The following is a 16,912-nucleotide window of genomic DNA, read 5'->3' as shown; positions in this document are numbered from 1 at the left end:
CCTCTATCAGGGCGATCCTGCTCTTCATCCACTTCACTCATTCCCTTCCATCCTGCTGCAGTGGCCGCTGTCTTCCGTAGGGTCGGGAGACTTCGCTTCTGGTCATTGAACCTCTCTGGCTCTCAGTTTCCATATTTAGAGATAACACCAACTCATAGGATTGTTCTAAGGCTCAAATGAGAATGTAGCTGCTTTGGAAATAAGTACAAACTGGAGACATCTAAGGCCCAGCCTTATGATGATGCTGTCCATCCAGTTATCAGAGAGGTGGGTATAGCTGGAAGTAGGCAGGGTTCGTCTACCCACAAAAATTCCTGGAGAAGCCCAGGTAGAGATGCTCTGTGGCTCATCTATTGCCAGACTGTGTTTTAATCCTGGTGTGTGTGTGCATATGTGTTTGTGTGTGTGTGTGCATATAGGTGTGCATATGTGTGCGTGTGTATGTGTGTGTGCATGTTTGTGCTGTGTGTGCAAATGTATTTGTGTGTGTGTGTGCACTCGTGTGTTTCTCGTGTGTGTGTGTGGATGTGTTCATGTGCGTAGGGAAGCGGAGCACCCACTCATCAGGCATTTGGGAGGAGTAATTTGCAGAAGTTCATGCTCATTCCCTGAAAGAGCACCTACCTTCTGTTCTTTATCTATAGTCTGATGTTTCTAGCCCTGTCCCTGTTTGCCCTGTTTCAGCCCTCAGGGACCTCAGCCCAGCCCTCTGATTTATTATGCAGAGAGGGAGTGAGGCCAGAGCAGAGATGCAGGCTTGTATTCTGGGTGATGTGTGGAGTCTTCCAGTTAGTCATTGCCTAAACCAATGCCCTTGTCTTTCCCCCAAACCCGTTCTGAAGGGCCTCCAATATTGGTTGATTCGAATGCATAGAATCTATCCAGTTTCTTAGGCCAGAAACCACAACCATCTTCCACATCTCCCTCTCCCTCGTTCCACATCTGGCTGGCCTCCAAGCCCTCTCAGTCCTACTGCTAATCTGTCTCTCATCACTATGGCCGCTGCCCTGGCTCAGATCCTTGTTATCTTTCACCTGGGTTTTGCAAGAGGGTCTACCTTCCCACGGTGTTTCTCTTCTCCAGTTAATTAAACTAAATGTGATTATATGTGCAAAGTGCTTCAGACAGGGCCTGGCATCTAGCAAGTACCCAGAAATTGACCATTGTCATCATTAGAGAAATAGCTCCAATTTAGAGAGTTTGAGTCAAAAGCAAATGAAGCTTTCCCTTCTGCCCATAGCTCCAATTAAATTCCTATCTTATCTCAAATGGTAGAATCTGGACACACTTTTTCTGTAGTGTAAGTATTGTTGTCTATGGCAGTCCCACAGCTGGGCAGGGAAAAACATGACACTCTCTTCAATTACACTCATGTACTGCATAATGACATTTTGGTCAATGACGGATCACATATATGATGTGACAGTGGTCCTATGAGATTATCGTACCGTGTTTTTGTTGTACCCTTTCTATGTTCAGATATGTTTAGATACAACAATACCTTACCATGGTGTGACACTTGTGTACAGTATTCAGTACAGTCACATGCTGCACAGGTTTGTAGCCAAGGAGCAATAGACTATTCCGTCTAGCCTAGGTGTGTAATGGGTTACACCATCCAGATTTGTGTAAGCACACTCTACAATGTTCACACAATGATGAAGTCACCTAATAATGCATTTCTCAGAATGCATCCCTGTCATTAAGTAACGCTAGGCTGTACTTGAGTATCTGTTGTGTGGGAGCGGAATTAACAGAGTAGTGGGAATGACAGAAATAACTCAGTCCAGGGCATAGGACTTACAGGAAGGCGGAGTTTGCCTCAATAGGAGGAAGAACCTCTTGACAGTGGGAATTGTCTGTGATGAGGCGGGCTGCTCAGGGACTTGTTTTCCCATGGTGCTTATGCAGAGGCCCCAGACTGCTCACTGGGGTTGCGGCTGAGGCCCTCAGGACAGGGCAGAAGGTCGGGTGAAGGATCTCCAAAAAGATCCTTTGAAAGAGTAGGATTTCTAGTGTTTGGGGGCCTTTTTGATATTATATTCTAATTCCTTAACCTCCTCTCCCTTCTACTTAGGTAAAAATGAGAATCTCAGGAATTTAAGTTTCAGCTTCTTCTAAAAGATGGTTGATCCTCAGTGTTTGTGGATTCTATATGTGTGAATTCGTCTACTTGCTAAAATTTGTTGTTAACTCCAAAGTCAGTACTCACAGCACTTTTACGGTCATTTTTCATTTTTATTCTATTTTTTAAGAGACGGGATCTCTGTCATCCAGGCTGGGGTGCAGTGGTGTGATCATAACTCACTGGAACCTTGAACTCCTGGGCTCAAGCGATTCTCTTGCCTCAGCCTCCCTAGTGGCTGGGACTACAGGCGCATGCCACCATGCCTGGCTAATTTTTTTTTTTTTTGGGTAGAGATTCAGGTCTCGCCATGTTGCCCAGACTGGTCTTGAACTCCTGGCCTCAAGTGATCCTCCTGCCTCAGCCTCCAAGGTACTGGGATTACAGGCATGAGCCACCATGCCTGGTGGTAATTTTGAACCTGCACAGAGTAGCAAAATATTTGGGTCACCTGATGTACACGCTTTCTACTTAGGTCAAACAAGGTCAGACCAGATGACATTCTGCCTTCTCTCTCACACTACAAACTAGTATCCTTTTTGTGGTCTATTTAATGCCATCTTTTTTTACATTTTTGCACTCTTTATTGGTGAGTTCGCCATTGCAAATGCTCCCCAAGCATAGTGCTAATGCCGTCTAGTGCTCCTAAGCATGAGAAGGCTGTGATGGGCCTGATGGAGAAGATGTGGGTGCTCCAGAAACTTCATTCAGGCTGAATGAAGTGAGTTACAGTGCTGTTGCCCAGAGTACAATGCTTATGCTTATGTATCAATAATACATATTAAATAAGGTATTTTTAAACAGAAACACACATAGAACAAGGTTATGTGTTGATTGATTGAGGAATGTGTTGTGACCAGGGTTTCACGGGAACCTACCCTGTATTTCTCCTAGGACCAATGCTTCATTATTCCCTAATTCACTATTCACAGAAACTTTATAGAACATAACTACAGCACTGTGAATAAGGAGAATCGACTGTGTATATTTTATGCTGTTTAGAAATCGCTGCTTAGCGAGATTTCCAGGGGTTGCATGGGACTGAGAAGATGGTAATAAAGGCAGTTGGTGACCAGGCATGCAGAGGAGAGGAAGTGGAGTGGGCCCTGCAAGGTAGGCTCCACCTAAGGCCATGGAAACTGGTGAAAAATGAAGGACTCTGCCTGCAGAATATTATAGGACGTTCCACAGGCAGGGTTGTGGCACCGTGCAAGACATGGCCACTGGGACTGTGCCTCCAGCAAAGATGGGTATTCAGACATATCCCAGGGCAGTCCATTCAGGGCCTTATAGAGATCACTGGATGAGGCGGGCATCGTGGGGTGGGCTTTGGCTGTAAATGAATTTTTTTTCTGACCTTGTTTCCTGCATTTCTTCGGCTTCTGTTCTAATAAATGTTTAACGATACCATCATTTGGGTGTGGCAATGGTAATGCTATAGCTTTATGTGGCCCTCAAACCATTCACACAGCCTTTCTTCTGTCCCTAATATATAGGACTAAGTTACTGGTAAACTTTGCAGTTGTAATATAGAGCAATTCAAGGACAAAGGGGTTAATATGATTATTCATTCATTCTTTCATTCATTCAGAAAGCGTTTATCAGTGACAACTAGTACAATGCCTTATGCTAGGCTTTGGAGATTGTATTAGTTAGGATAGGCTAGTAACAGGCACTATGTTAGAGGCTCAACACAACATAATTGTGTTTTTTGTGTATGCTTCATGTTCCACAGAGGTTTTTGGGGGGCAAGAACCCAGCCTGCACCATCTGAACATATAACCCCCTTAGTCACAGACATGAGGAAGAGAATGTTAGGGAGTCCTACAAGAGCGATCAAATGCTTCAGCATAGAGGTAACCCCATCACTGCCACTCATACCCTGTTCAGCAGAACGAGGAGAGAGGCACTTGTACTCTTTCCATGTGCTCAAAGCAGTGGAAAATCAAGTCAGGGTAAGTACTAGCATCTTATACATGGATGCAAAATAGTTCTTGCCCCCTAGATGCTCAAAGTAGAATGATGTGCACAGATAAAACCAAACAAAGCCAAATGATGGCTATAACCTGGTGCAATAAGTACTCCATTCTTCCAATGGCTCAGAAAAAAAACCCCCAAAAAACAAAAAACAAAACAAATCTTGGCATCATCCTGGTGCGTTTTCCTCAGACCCCACCTGTGATGTATTAGCAAATCCTGTTGGCTCTATATTTAACCAGCGATCTTCTGAATATATCTGGATTCAGATCACATCTCACCATCTTCACCATTGCCACCATCCTCACTATCATCCAAGCTCCTGTCATCTCCTACCTGAATGTTCCCATAGCCTCTTACCTGGCCTCCCTTCTTCTGCTCTTGCTAACAGCAGCCAGAGTGAAACTGTTTAAAACATAAGTCAGATCATGTGCTCTTCTGCCCCAAACTCTCCAGTGGTGCCCCATGAACTTCAGAGTAAAATCAGAACTTTTAAATGCTCTTCATGTCTCTTCTTGACACAGTCCTTATTACCTGTGTGACCTCATTCTCTACAGTTTTCCCTTCCATTCTAAGCATGCCCCAGATCCAGTGGCATTCTTGCTCCCACTTGCTTTTCATTTTACTTTCACTTCTTGCTTTTTTACCAGAAAAACTTCTGCCTGGAGCCTTTGTACTGGCTCTTCCCTCTGTGGGAATGTTTTTCTCCCAGACAGCCTCATGGTTCACTCCCTTACCGCTTTTAAATCTTTGCGTAAATGTCACCATCTCAAGGAGATCAGATTTCAAATTGCAACCTCTACCCTCTACCAGCATCCCTGATCCCCATAACGTGGTTCTCCCTTTTCCTTTTTCATAGCATTAATCACTTGCTAAGGTGCCATAAAACTTACAGTTGACCCTTGAACAACACGGGTTTGAGCTGCAAGGGTCACTTATATGCAGATTCTCTTCCACCTCTGCCACCTCTGAGACAGCAAGACAAACCTCTCTTCCTCCTCCTCCTCAGCCTATTCAAGATGAAGATGATGAGGATGAAGGCCTTGATGATGATCCACTTTCACTTAATGAATAGGAAGTTTATTTTCTGTTTTTTTATGATTTTTTTGTCATCTAGTCAATGCTGAATTTTTTCTCAATGATTTTTAAATAACATTTTTTTTCCAGTTTACTTTTATTGTAAGAATGCATATATAATACATATACAAACAAAATGTGTGTTAATCAACTGTTTATGTTTTTGGTAAGGTCTCTGGTCAACAGTAGGCTATTAGTAGTTAAGTTTTGGGGAAGTCAAAAGTTATACACAGATTTTCAACTGTGTAGGGCAGGGGTTGGTTCCCATAATCCCTGTTGTTCAAGGGCCGACTGTATTATGTTTTTGCCTGGAATGTAAGTCTAGAGGGCTAAGCATTTTATGATGTATCCTTGGTACACAAACACAATACAAACAGGGCCTGATACCTAAGAGGCACTCAGTAAATATTTGTTGAATGGGTCTATGAATAGAAGCAAGTACAGGTCACAATGGAGGTATAGAGGAGGGACATTTAACACAGACTGGAGGAGACCACACTTGTGCTAGGGGTTGAAGGAAATGTAGGTGTGAGCCAGGCAAAGAATGGGAGGAAGATGTTTTTCAGGGAGCAAGCCCAAATCCATTCATTGGTAGGCCAAGAATTCATTGTCAGTAAATCTTTGGGTCTCCTGTTGAGAAGAACAATGATTGTATTAGTCAGTTCTCATGCCGCTAATAAAGACGTACCCAAGTCTGGGTAATTTATAAAGAAAAAGAGGTTTAATGGACTCACAGTTCCACATGGCTGGGGAGGCCTCACAATTATGGTGGAAGGCAAAGGAGGAGAAAGGCACATCTTACACGGTGGCAGGCAAGAGGGCGCTTGTGCAGGGGAACTCGCTTTTATAAAACCATCAGATCTCATGAGACATATTCATTATCATGAGAACAGCATGGGAAAGACCCACCCCCATGATTCAATTACCTCTCACGACATGTGGGAATTATGGGAGCTACAATTCAAGATGAGATTTGGGTGGGGACACAGCCAAACCATATCAATGATGCTAAATCAACCCATTGGTAACACTCAGAGAAGTAACTGGATCACTGAGTCTCCATGTGGGTTAAATAAGACTGCCCTTTTCTGTAATGGAAAATATTTGAATCTTAGGGCTTCTCAGAAGGGTTTTGTGAGAGCTTAGCCATCATTCTTAATCAAGCCTTCAGGACGGCCTGCTGAGCTTAAGTTCATGCTCTTTTTCTCTTGGTTTCTCTCCCAATTTCGGTGTGTTTACCTTCATAATTTAAATGTGAGGTTTAGAACAGAGACCATTTGGTCAGGAAATTTGTATTCCTTCTCATTATGCATTTATTCATGCAGATAAGGGCACAGTGTGATGTTTTTGTTTAAAATAAAATAACATTTTAACTTTTTATGTGGATGTTATGCTCAAATTATGCTTTTTCTTTACATAGACTTTTTTTGGAGAAACTAATGCATCTGGCATTGAAAAAAATGTGCATTTTTGTTTTTTTTTTTAAAGAGAATGAAGAAGTTCGGTTTTGAAACAGTTTCTAAATGTTCTTAGTTTTCACAAAAATGTTTGCTTGAATTCTATTGTAATTTTTAATTTTTTCCCCTTTAAACCAACATAGGTAATATCCTTAAGATTAAAACTTCAGAAACTTCAAGAAGATGCAGTTGCGAATGATGATTATGATAAAGGTGAGTTTTAATTTATTTATTGATTGTTTTCTCATCATGTCCCATTTTTCTTTCCATCTTTACTCATATCTACCTTTTGAATCCCAAATGAATTGTACAATCTGTTCCTCTGATCATCTCCACCAGGGAATAGTTGACTCTTTTACAGCATTATTGTTTTGTGGATTTCAAAGTACTTCATGAACATTAATCCTTTGGGTTATAAATATAACCTTATCAATTGTCCAGAAACACTTAGCATACTCGCACAATAAAAATAATATTAGCTTGCCACCTGTCTGCCCATGGAGTGATATATCTATAATCCACTTGTTCATAAAAAATATTTGTCTGACACCTATTATGTGCTAGGTAATATGGGAGGCAATAGGAAAGTAAGACAGACATGGTATCTGTCCTTGTGATGCCAGCAAACGTAAGCCTTCATGGGGCTTTCTGACTTCGTAATTTCCAGAACCAGAGATAGGAAATGAGGTGAATTTGAGAAATGTCAGACTGTGCCAAAGGGGGTCACATGCATCAAATTTCCACATACATGGCCTAAAATACCCAAGAGAAAAAGGAGAAGTTACAACATCAGACCAGAGATAGAGGGATTGATCTAGGCCAGGAAAACAAACAAACAAACAAATGAAAAACCAATTAAAATGTGGCACCAAAATAGAAGTTGGGCTGGAAGCAGATGAGGGCTGACGTGGGGGTTGAATGGGCACAGGGTAGACTGAGTCAGAGGAAAGCTTTCAGGTGTGGTTGTCCTGGAAACAATCCTGAAAACTTTAGATGCTCATTGCAAGATCTCACACCCATTTCTGCTGGGTGTGGGAAAGAGAAAGGGCTGAAAATGACATCTAGGTTCCCCTAGGCACCTACTAACTTGATAGATACTCCTGGTATTGAGCAAGTTAGGACACCCAGGATTGGTATGGAAATGGAATGTAGGTTTAAGGATTCTTCTGGAAGCTGCTGGTTCGCCTTAAGGCATGGGTCTTCAGCCTTCTTAGCCCATATGACATTCTCATTGTATATGTCATAGACTGTTGGAATTAGAGCACTATGGGAATAAGATAAGTGATTTCCAAAAGGAGGTAGAAAATCCTGTTCTAGGAAATGCTGTTGCATGTTCTCACTACCTATCCATTGCGGTTGGGTTTAGAAAGTCATGGGGCATGGGAGGAAGGGAGAAAGGACTGGAGACAGAGGAGGGACTGTTGACATTCTCCCAGTCCTCCTTCTACAGGCCACTTGATTTCATAATAACACTGGGTGGAGGATGAGGTGCCTGAGAGAGGAGGCAAGTTGGAGGCAGGGGAAGGCACCCCTCAAGCCCAGCGTCAGTGGCTTCAGTCCGGGCACAGCTGTAGGCAGGGAGAAAATGAGCTATTCTTGGGCCAGGGCTCACCTGCTGGGTTTCATCTATGAGAGATAATTACATCTAGCTTTGAAGCTCCCCACTATTGCACAGATTTATTTTTATTACCATGGGTTGAGTCCTGGTCTCTTTACCTTTAATGACACTGTAAAACATAAAGCTTACAATGCAAGTGAAAAAGCAGGCCAATCAGGCCCTAGTTTGTCCCCTGCTCCTGCTTAGGACCTGGTGAACTTTCTAGACTTGGTTCTCTCAATGGCTTCATTAAATAGAGACCTCACTTCTTTAATCTTTTCTCCAAACATTCTGCAACACCTAAGGGAATAGGGTTTGAGAGGATACACCTCATCAGGGAAGCTCAAAGAATACAGGCATCTTCTTTAGTGTTTCTGCCTTTTTCTGTTCTTGTTGGTACCTCACTACTTACTGCATCAGAAGTTTCAGGGTGGGCTCAGCATTCTGTGTTTTCCCAAGCCTTCCTGGTGACTGGGGTGTGTCCTGAGGCTTGAGAAAACACTGGTGCAGAGCTTATGCTAGTGAGAACCAGGTCTGGGAGGCAGCAGCCAGCTGACCCCTGGAAGAGGGGTTGAGTCTATGGGCTGTGTCCTTCCTGATCCACCAGAAATCTGTGCAGCAGACAAGCATCCTGGTAGGCACAGGACACACGATTTACATGCCACTCCCCTTGTCTTCTTCCCAATCCCATAAACCCGATTCAGTGCATTGAGAGGTAAATGTTCTTGTGGAATATGCACAATGCCTGGCATATAGGAGGCAGGTCCTCAGTAAATGTGGTGTGAGGGAATTAATTAATAAATGACTTGCTGTCTGAATGCATGGAGGCTATGGATGGCAAGCTAGAGTGAACGAGGAGAAAGCACTCTTGCCACCTGAAGGTGGGCTTAGTTCTCAGCTCATCTGCCGTGCCCAGGATGGGGGGTGGGAGTGGGTGAAGGGGAAGATCTTTGCATAGAAATTGGCTTATATGAAAAATATCTATTAAGTATTCATCATATATAACAGCACTTCTCAGACTTTAATGTACTGTAAATAACCTGGGTTGGTAATGGATTAAAATGCAGATTCTGGGCTGGGTGCGGTGGCTCACGCCTGTAATCTCAGCACTCTGGGAGGCCGAGGCGGGTGGATCACGAGGTCAGGAGATCGAGACCATCCTGGCTAACACAGTGAAACCCCATCTCTACTAAAAATACAAAAGCAAAATTAGCCGGGCGTGGTGGCAGGTGCCTGTAGTCCCAGCTACTCGAGAGGCTGAGGCAGGAGAATGGCGTGAACCCAGGAGGCGGAGCTTGCAGTGAGCTGAGATCGCGCCACTGCACTCCAGCCTGGGTGACAGAGCAAGACTCCATCTCAAAAAAAAAAAAAAAAAAAAAAGCAGATTCTGATTAAGTAGGACTGGGGTGGGGTGGGAGACTTCATTTCTAATGATGTCCCAAATGATGTGCATACTGCGAGCCTGTGAGCCACACTTAGAATAATAATGGCATATAAGAAATCAAAACAACGCCGTGTTTAAGGCATACCGAATGCCGTCGTCAAGATCTGCATCTCAAGGAGTATGCAGTCCAGGAGGGGAAACTGGATAATACACAGTAAGAATAATAAAGCTATACATAATATGTCCCTTAAAATAAAGACAAACCAAGGTGGGTGGATCACGAGGTCAGGAGTTTGAGACCAGCCTGGCCAACATAGTGAAACCCCATCTCTACTAAAAATACAAAAAATTAGCCAGGCATGGTGATAGGTGCCTGTAATCCCAGCTACTTGGGAGGCTGAGGCAGGAGAATCGCTTGAACCCAGGAGGCGGAGGTTGCAGTGAACCGAGATCCCGCCATTGCACTCCAGCCCGGGCAACAGTGGGAGCGAGACTCCATCTCAAAAAAAAAAAAAAAAAAAAAAAAGGCAGACAAAGACATTCCCAAAAAGGGACAAATAACTTCTGCCAGAGCTCCTGGGGTGGGTGAAGAATCAGAGCAGTGGAGGAGGTAGTTTAGATGGGTCCTGAAGGATGGGTTTGATGCAGCAGACAGGGGATTCCAGCAAAGAGAAGAGGGAGAAAGGGCACCGTTACCATGAGCCACCATCCCAAAGTCGGGCTTGAAAGGAGACTTGCAACTGACTATGGTTTGAAATGGATCACAAAACGGCTCAGTACTTGGACTTGTCAGTGATCGGTAAATTATTTTAAATTGATCACTAAGTCATTAGGAAAGTTTGGAAGACATAAAGGTAGAGAATTTGTTGTTATGAGATTTGTTCAAATAAGATTTGAATACAATTTCTTCTCTCATATAGTTTATTGAGGGTAACTATTAAACATTTTAAGAATTGTTGAGTTTTTTTTCATAGTTTTTACTTGAATTTGCTCCTTTTTCTCTGTTAGGAGCAGCTGTGCAGCCCTGCTCTGTCTCAGGGGAAGGGGTCTGCCGGAATCTGAGAGGTTTGCCAGAAGAAATGAGAGGGTGACCTTATCTCCCTTGGTTTTTGCTGCTTTTTTCTTTTGCTGTTTCTTTCTTTCTAGTTTCACTCATAAAAATGACTTTGTGTTCCAAAGAAAGAAGCAGTTGGCACAGAATAGAGTTCCATGTTTTATCTCATCAAAGTGCTGGCAAATTTCCCCACTAATGCCTTGTGGGAAAACCTTCTCAGGCTCTAATTACATCTCTCCATCACTAGGGAAGTAAAGTTAATATTTCCTTATATTCTTGCATAAGGTGGCAGGGCTTGGGAGAAAAAGAATAAGGCTTTTCATTAATAGTATTTACATAGCGTCCTTCTCCGAGAGGATTCATTAGATTCATTGCATTAATGCCTGTCCTGTGCTTATGGTCAGGTGAGGGGCAAGTTTGAGACCTTGGAGTCCTTCAGAGAGAGGAACTGTGGTCAATACTGGAGATAAGGATTCCAGCTCTGACATGGGTGGGGCAGAGAAAATGTGGGCGTGGGCAACAAATTTCTATGTGATTACTGTTCTAGTTGTTCCTGCACCTGTTTGTGCTCCATAATATCCACCTGGCTGCTCGTGTCCCATGTCCACCAGTGACCATGCTCACTTCCACTTCCGATGTGAGCAAGGAGAGATTGTGAAAAGGAAGGAACACAATTTTGGGAACTCAGCATTTCAGTGACTTATATCAATGTGACATATAGAGCAGCTGGCTTCACTCTGCTTGTTTAGAATTTCCTTCTTGGAGTAAAAGTAGCCAGCATCGTATTACTTTCTCTATCCTTTGTCCCAACTTATATCCATTATGACACAATTCTAGTATAATAAACATTTATATACAATGACAGATATTGAAAGAAAAATGATGGCGGCAGAGGCCAAGCATGAAAACACTCTAGGGTGAGACCAGCTTTTGTTTAAATTACCATAATGTCATAATGTCCCTTTGTCTGAATTATGTCTTGAGCAAGATTTCTCTATCCTCAGTTACTCATCAGTGATGGTGTGCAAATTACCCAACCAGATACCCCTTTCCTTCACAGGGAACCTGCCTTACACCTCCCACAGGGTTTGGTGTCTCAGTGGCTTCCAGGAGCCAGCCAGGAGCCTGGTTTCTCAGTGGCTTCCTGGAGCCTGGCTTCCAGGAGCCTGTGGCAACCAGAATCCCTGAGCGTTGATGTGACTGAACACAGCACAACCCCAAAGATTTCCTTTTCCCTGCGTTTCATTCCAGTCTAGAAAGAAGAAAACAAGATTGAATAGAATTGGCCAATCTTGTATCCTCAGGACTGCCAGAGTCAATGGGACATATGTGCCATCTGGGGGCCCATGGAACATAAATGCTTTTCTTGGCAGCCTGTATCATTTTGCTTTCTGACTTAAAAAGTGGACTGCAATTGAAATCTGCTCAGAGAGACAGATCCAGCAAAACTGTCACTTTATAATGTCTGCACAGAAAAAAAGCAAACATGACCAGCAGTGCAATTTCTACCTGCAGCTCCCTTGAACAAGGCGCTTCCCTCCCTCCCTGCACACCGGGAGGTTGGAGTGTTCTTGTCTGTGCTCTATAGAGCTTTCCCTTCCTTTGCTGTGAGATCTGCTTGTGATATCACCTAGTCCTGGTATACTAACAAAATCTGTTGATTAAAACCCAAATCAACAGCACAAATCTCAAGTACGTGTCATGAGACTCACTACATCCTTAGCACCTACAAAAAATGCCAACACTTAGACCTGCAAACACAAATGGGAGATGCTCAAAGTCACCATTGGCTATGATCTCTGCCCTTAATTTACAGAGTTGTAAATTCTCCTGCAAACAAGAAAAGAAGCTAAGATAGTGCAACCAAGTAAAAGAAATGCATTTTATGTTTCCTCCTTTTATGATATGTTTGTTTTATTAGATAGCTGCTGCTCTGGTGCCAATCATAACATCAAAAGACACAATCCTGAATGCTATCATCCTGAATGTTGAAATCTCCCAAAATTAAATCCCTAAAACCCGAAATTCCTAAAGTCTAAATCCCTAAAGTCTAAAATCCCTAACATCTGCAATCCTGAAAAATCACAATCCTGAATGATTAAAATCCCACGTGCTGGAATTCTGAAAACCAAATTGTGGGGAAAGGATTTAGTGAGTTTTTAGTTGTGTCATGTTAGTTACATCATGGTGTACTGTGGAACTATTACCTTTTTTATTGTGGAATAGGTGGAACTATTACCTTTGTGGTAATAGTTGGAACTATGTGTTGGAACTATTAGTTGGAACTATTAGTTTCCAACTAATAGTTGGAAATATGTGGTAATAGGTGGAACTATTACCTTTTTATTGTCTTTATTTGGAAATTAGATATGGTTTAAGAAGGTGCATATAGGTACCAAGCTGACAAGGGGTGGACTTGTGGACTTAATTTTAAGTGTCAACTTGATTGGATTAAGGAATACCTTGAAACCTGGTAAAGCATTATTTTGGGTGTTTCTTTGAGGGCATTTCCATGGAGATTAGTGTGAGTCTGCATGGACTAGGTAGGGAAGATCTGTGTTTAATGTTGGCAGGCACCATCCAATTGTCAAGGGCCCAGAGAAAACAAATGTAGAAGGCAAATTGGTCTCTCTCTGAGAAATGAGACAGACTTTTTCCTGACTCCATGGACATCAGAAATTTGACAGCATGAAAGTGCATTATAACAACGTTGACTTTGTGTGTAAGCACTGTGCGTATACATAACAATGTTGGGATTTCCTCAATAGATGAAGAGATGTTTGGACATCAGCATTTGTGAAAAAAAAAAATTTCTTGAGATCTCTGCTCTTTGGGTGGCTGCATACGACCCCCTTTGCAGGTCTGTTCCATGGTGGGCACATTCCCATTCGTTGCCTGATTACATCACATGATTACTGTGGGAGGAATTGTCACTATCATTGGTTTTCAATTGAGGTCACGGAAGCTGCTGAGAGGGAGGACCAGCTGTGTGCTCTGGCCACTCTGCCAATTTGTCTCCCATCCCTACTGGGTCTAGAGCATTTTGTATCCCACTGCGGAAGACTGAGCTTTGTAGACAGTTGAGGACAAAACTTAGCTAGGAAGTTTCTGACTTCTGGAAGCTCTTATTTACATGACAGTGAGGAAAGGAACAGATGAGCGCTCTACACTGGGAGGTAGCAGGAAAATTTTCCACAATTTTATCTAAAAAATTAGTCTATTTTTATCTAAAAAACAAGTGCTAATTAGGAAATTAGCTCTTGTGTTAATCTTCAGCATTGTTCTCAGAAGAGCATAAGCTTGTATATCTGCTTCCTCTTTAAGTAAAAACTTAAAAATTGAGAGATGTGCTATACATTAAGACAAAAATACCATAGGAAGAGAATATGAACAAAATGTCATTTATTTAGTTTGGTTGCATTGTCTTAGCTTCTCTTCCTGTTTACAGGACAATTTACAATTCTGTAAGTTAAAGGTAGAAATCATAGCCAATGGTGACTTTGAGCATTGCCCATTTGTGTTTGCAAGTCTAAGTGTTGGCATTTCTCATGGGTGCTAAGGGTGCATGCAATGAGTCAAGAGACACCTACTTGAGATTTTGGCTTTTTGCACAGATGCAAAAGCTTATTGGCATCTGATGTACTTCCCTCTCATTCACAGCATAAAGTGTGATTTCACAGTGATGCCATTTCTCCTTGGCGTTGCATATGGGTACACGGTCTGCTCTTTCCTAGGTCTTGGTGGGATTTCTTGGAACCCCTGCAGCTCTGGAGGTAGAAGCACAGTGGCATGAACATTCCTTCCTAACTGCCATGCCATGGTGTGTTTCTCTCCGGGAATGGGACCACGCTGCTTTGCCTTCCCTGCCTATGAGGACATCAGTCTGTCCTATAAGGATCACGTGGAATGTTGTCATGGTGCATTATTCATGGTAAACTCTGACAGCTTCAAGGTTAGATGTGCTGCTGAATACAAAACACCAAGCCAAGCCAAAAGAATTTTTTTTCTCTCCTCTATGTCCTCTCCCTAAATGGTCCTTAGTTGAAACTTGTACATGATTTCCTACTAGCTGAGCTGTAGCAGGAAGTTGTGCCAACAGTGGACACATCTTACTCACGTTTTATGCATCTGCCTATGAGAATCTGTAAGAGACACAAGCTTTTCATGTGGTAGGGTCTGGTTGATGGAGCAGAATGTGGTTCAGGAAGTCTCTTTTGCACTTAGAAGACTGATTTTGAAGCTGCTCTCATAGGTTTTCTGTGCTTCTTCTGCCCTCTTAGAGTGGCTAAGAGGCTGCCTGGGATCCCAGGTAGGTCTTGGCCCTAAGACCTCAGCTGCTGCATAGAAGGTGGTCAGACAGGATGAGGCAGTGACTTCGATCATCTGGAGTCTCACACCTGTAATCCTAGTACTTTGAAAGTCTAAGGCAGGAGAATTGCTTGAGCCCAGGAGTTTGAGACCAGTCTCAGCAACACTGTGAGATCCCATCTCTACAAAAAAATGACAAAAACAATTAGCCAAGCACAATGTCGTGCACTTGTGTTCCCAGCTACTCGGAAGGTGGAGGTGGGAACACTCTTTTAGCCTGGGAGTCCGAGGCTGCAGTGAGCTATGATTGTGCTACTGCACTGCACTCCTGCCTGGGTACAGAACAAGACCCTGTCTCAAAAACAGACAAACAAACAAACAACTCAATAGAAATGAAAGGGATGTGCTAATGATGAGATGCAAACCCCCAAATTGACATGTACCTTCCCATTACAACAATTTTAGGTCCAAACTCTCTCTGTATTTGGTGCAAATGGCTGATTTACCCTTAACAGGAAGGATGTCTTAGTCTGCTTGGACTGCCATGGCAAAGTACTACAAACTGTGTGGCTTAAACAATAGAAACTTATTGTCTCACTGTTCTGGAGGTTGGAATTCTATGTCAAGTTGTCAGTAGGGTTGGTCTCTTCTGAGGCCTGTCTCTTTGGCTTGCAGACAGCTATTTTCTCCTTGTGTCTTCACACAGTCTTCTCTCTGTATGCATTGGTGCCTTAATCTCTTTTTATAAGGACACCAGTCATATTGGAATAGGATGCATCCTTGTGACCTCATTGAAACTGAACGGACCTCTTTAAAGGTCCTGTCTCCAAATACAATTAAATTCTGAGGTCCTGGGGGTTAGAACTCCAACATATGAATGTTGCAGGGGGACATAATTTAGCCCAAAACAGGAAGCCTAAAGGGCTCATGACAGAGCTAAATACTAAACATATTCAGGTATTTCCACAAAATTTGAATAATTTAGTTTTACTATCTGGGTCATTGTGGTCATATGTAGACATTTGATTGAAACTTTTTTTTTTTTTTAAAAGCAGACTTTTTGACACAAGTAAGTTGATTCTTCCCACAAGTGAACTTAGCTGTTTTTCACATTTTGTTTTATCGCAGAGCCTGGCTCTTAGGCCAGTATATCATGGTATCCCTTCACACAAACAACTATCTACTGAATATCTGCCAGATTTACCATGCCATGGTGGACAAACTATGTGTAAAAAAATAACCCACCATGAAGGAGTATACAGCCTAGTTGGAATAAAACATAAATAGTACAAATATGTGAAACTTCAGCTACCATTAGAATTTATTTTTTTTTTTAGAATTGATGTTTATTTTTGTATGAGGACGTATTTCTTTTTCTTTTTTTTTTTTTTTGAGACAGAGTCTTGCTGTGTCGCCGAGGCTGAAGTGCAGTGGCATGATCTTGGCTCACTGCAAGCTCCGCCTCCCAGGTTCATGCCACTCTCCTGCCTCAGCCTCCCAAGTAGCTGGGACTACAGGTGCACGCTGCCACGCCTGGCTAATTTTTTTTTTTTTTTTGTATTTTTAGTAGAGACAGGGTTTCATGGTGTTAGCCAGGATGGTCTCAATCTCCTGACCTTGTGATCCGCCCTCCTCGGCCTCCCAAAGTGCTGGGATTACAGGCATGAGCCACCACTCCCGGCCATGAGGACATATTTCAATAGGCAGAGACACAAATTAACCTAGTACCAGCTGAAAAGAGGACTTATTATTTGGTGTGACCAGAGGTGGCAAGAGTGATCAGAACTAACAAGTCCTTCACTTTTTTCTCTGTATTGTGGCTTATTCTTTCAAACCTGTTGTTTTAGTTATCTGTTGCTGCATGTGGTAGGCTGAATGATACCCACCCCTCCCCAAAGATATCCACATCCTACTCCTTGGAACCTATAAATGT

The 16,912-nt window shown here is 42.7% G+C and overlaps 1 protein-coding gene across 6 annotated transcripts in view; it reads left to right on the top strand.

Annotated features, from left to right (window-relative positions):
• DISC1 (DISC1 scaffold protein) overlaps window positions 1-16,912 on the top strand; it is a 418,421-nt gene that overhangs the window by 68,410 nt on the left and 333,099 nt on the right. For 5 of the 6 annotated variants that reach the window (XM_054446009.2, XM_054445963.2, XM_054445979.2 and 2 more), the window contains exon 3: window positions 6,780-6,849. The exons of the other annotated variant lie outside the window; for it this stretch is intronic. In XM_054446009.2, coding sequence (XP_054301984.1) covers window positions 6,780-6,849 — 70 coding nt within the window. The remainder of the gene's footprint in view (window positions 1-6,779; window positions 6,850-16,912) is intronic. 6 annotated transcript variants of the gene reach the window in all.

The sequence above is a fragment of the Pongo pygmaeus genome, chromosome 1 (genome assembly GCF_028885625.2).
Source record: "Pongo pygmaeus isolate AG05252 chromosome 1, NHGRI_mPonPyg2-v2.0_pri, whole genome shotgun sequence".
Lineage (NCBI taxonomy): Eukaryota > Metazoa > Chordata > Mammalia > Primates > Hominidae > Pongo > Pongo pygmaeus.
Note: the sequence above shows the minus strand (reverse complement) of the source record. Positions and strands in the feature narration are given on the sequence as shown.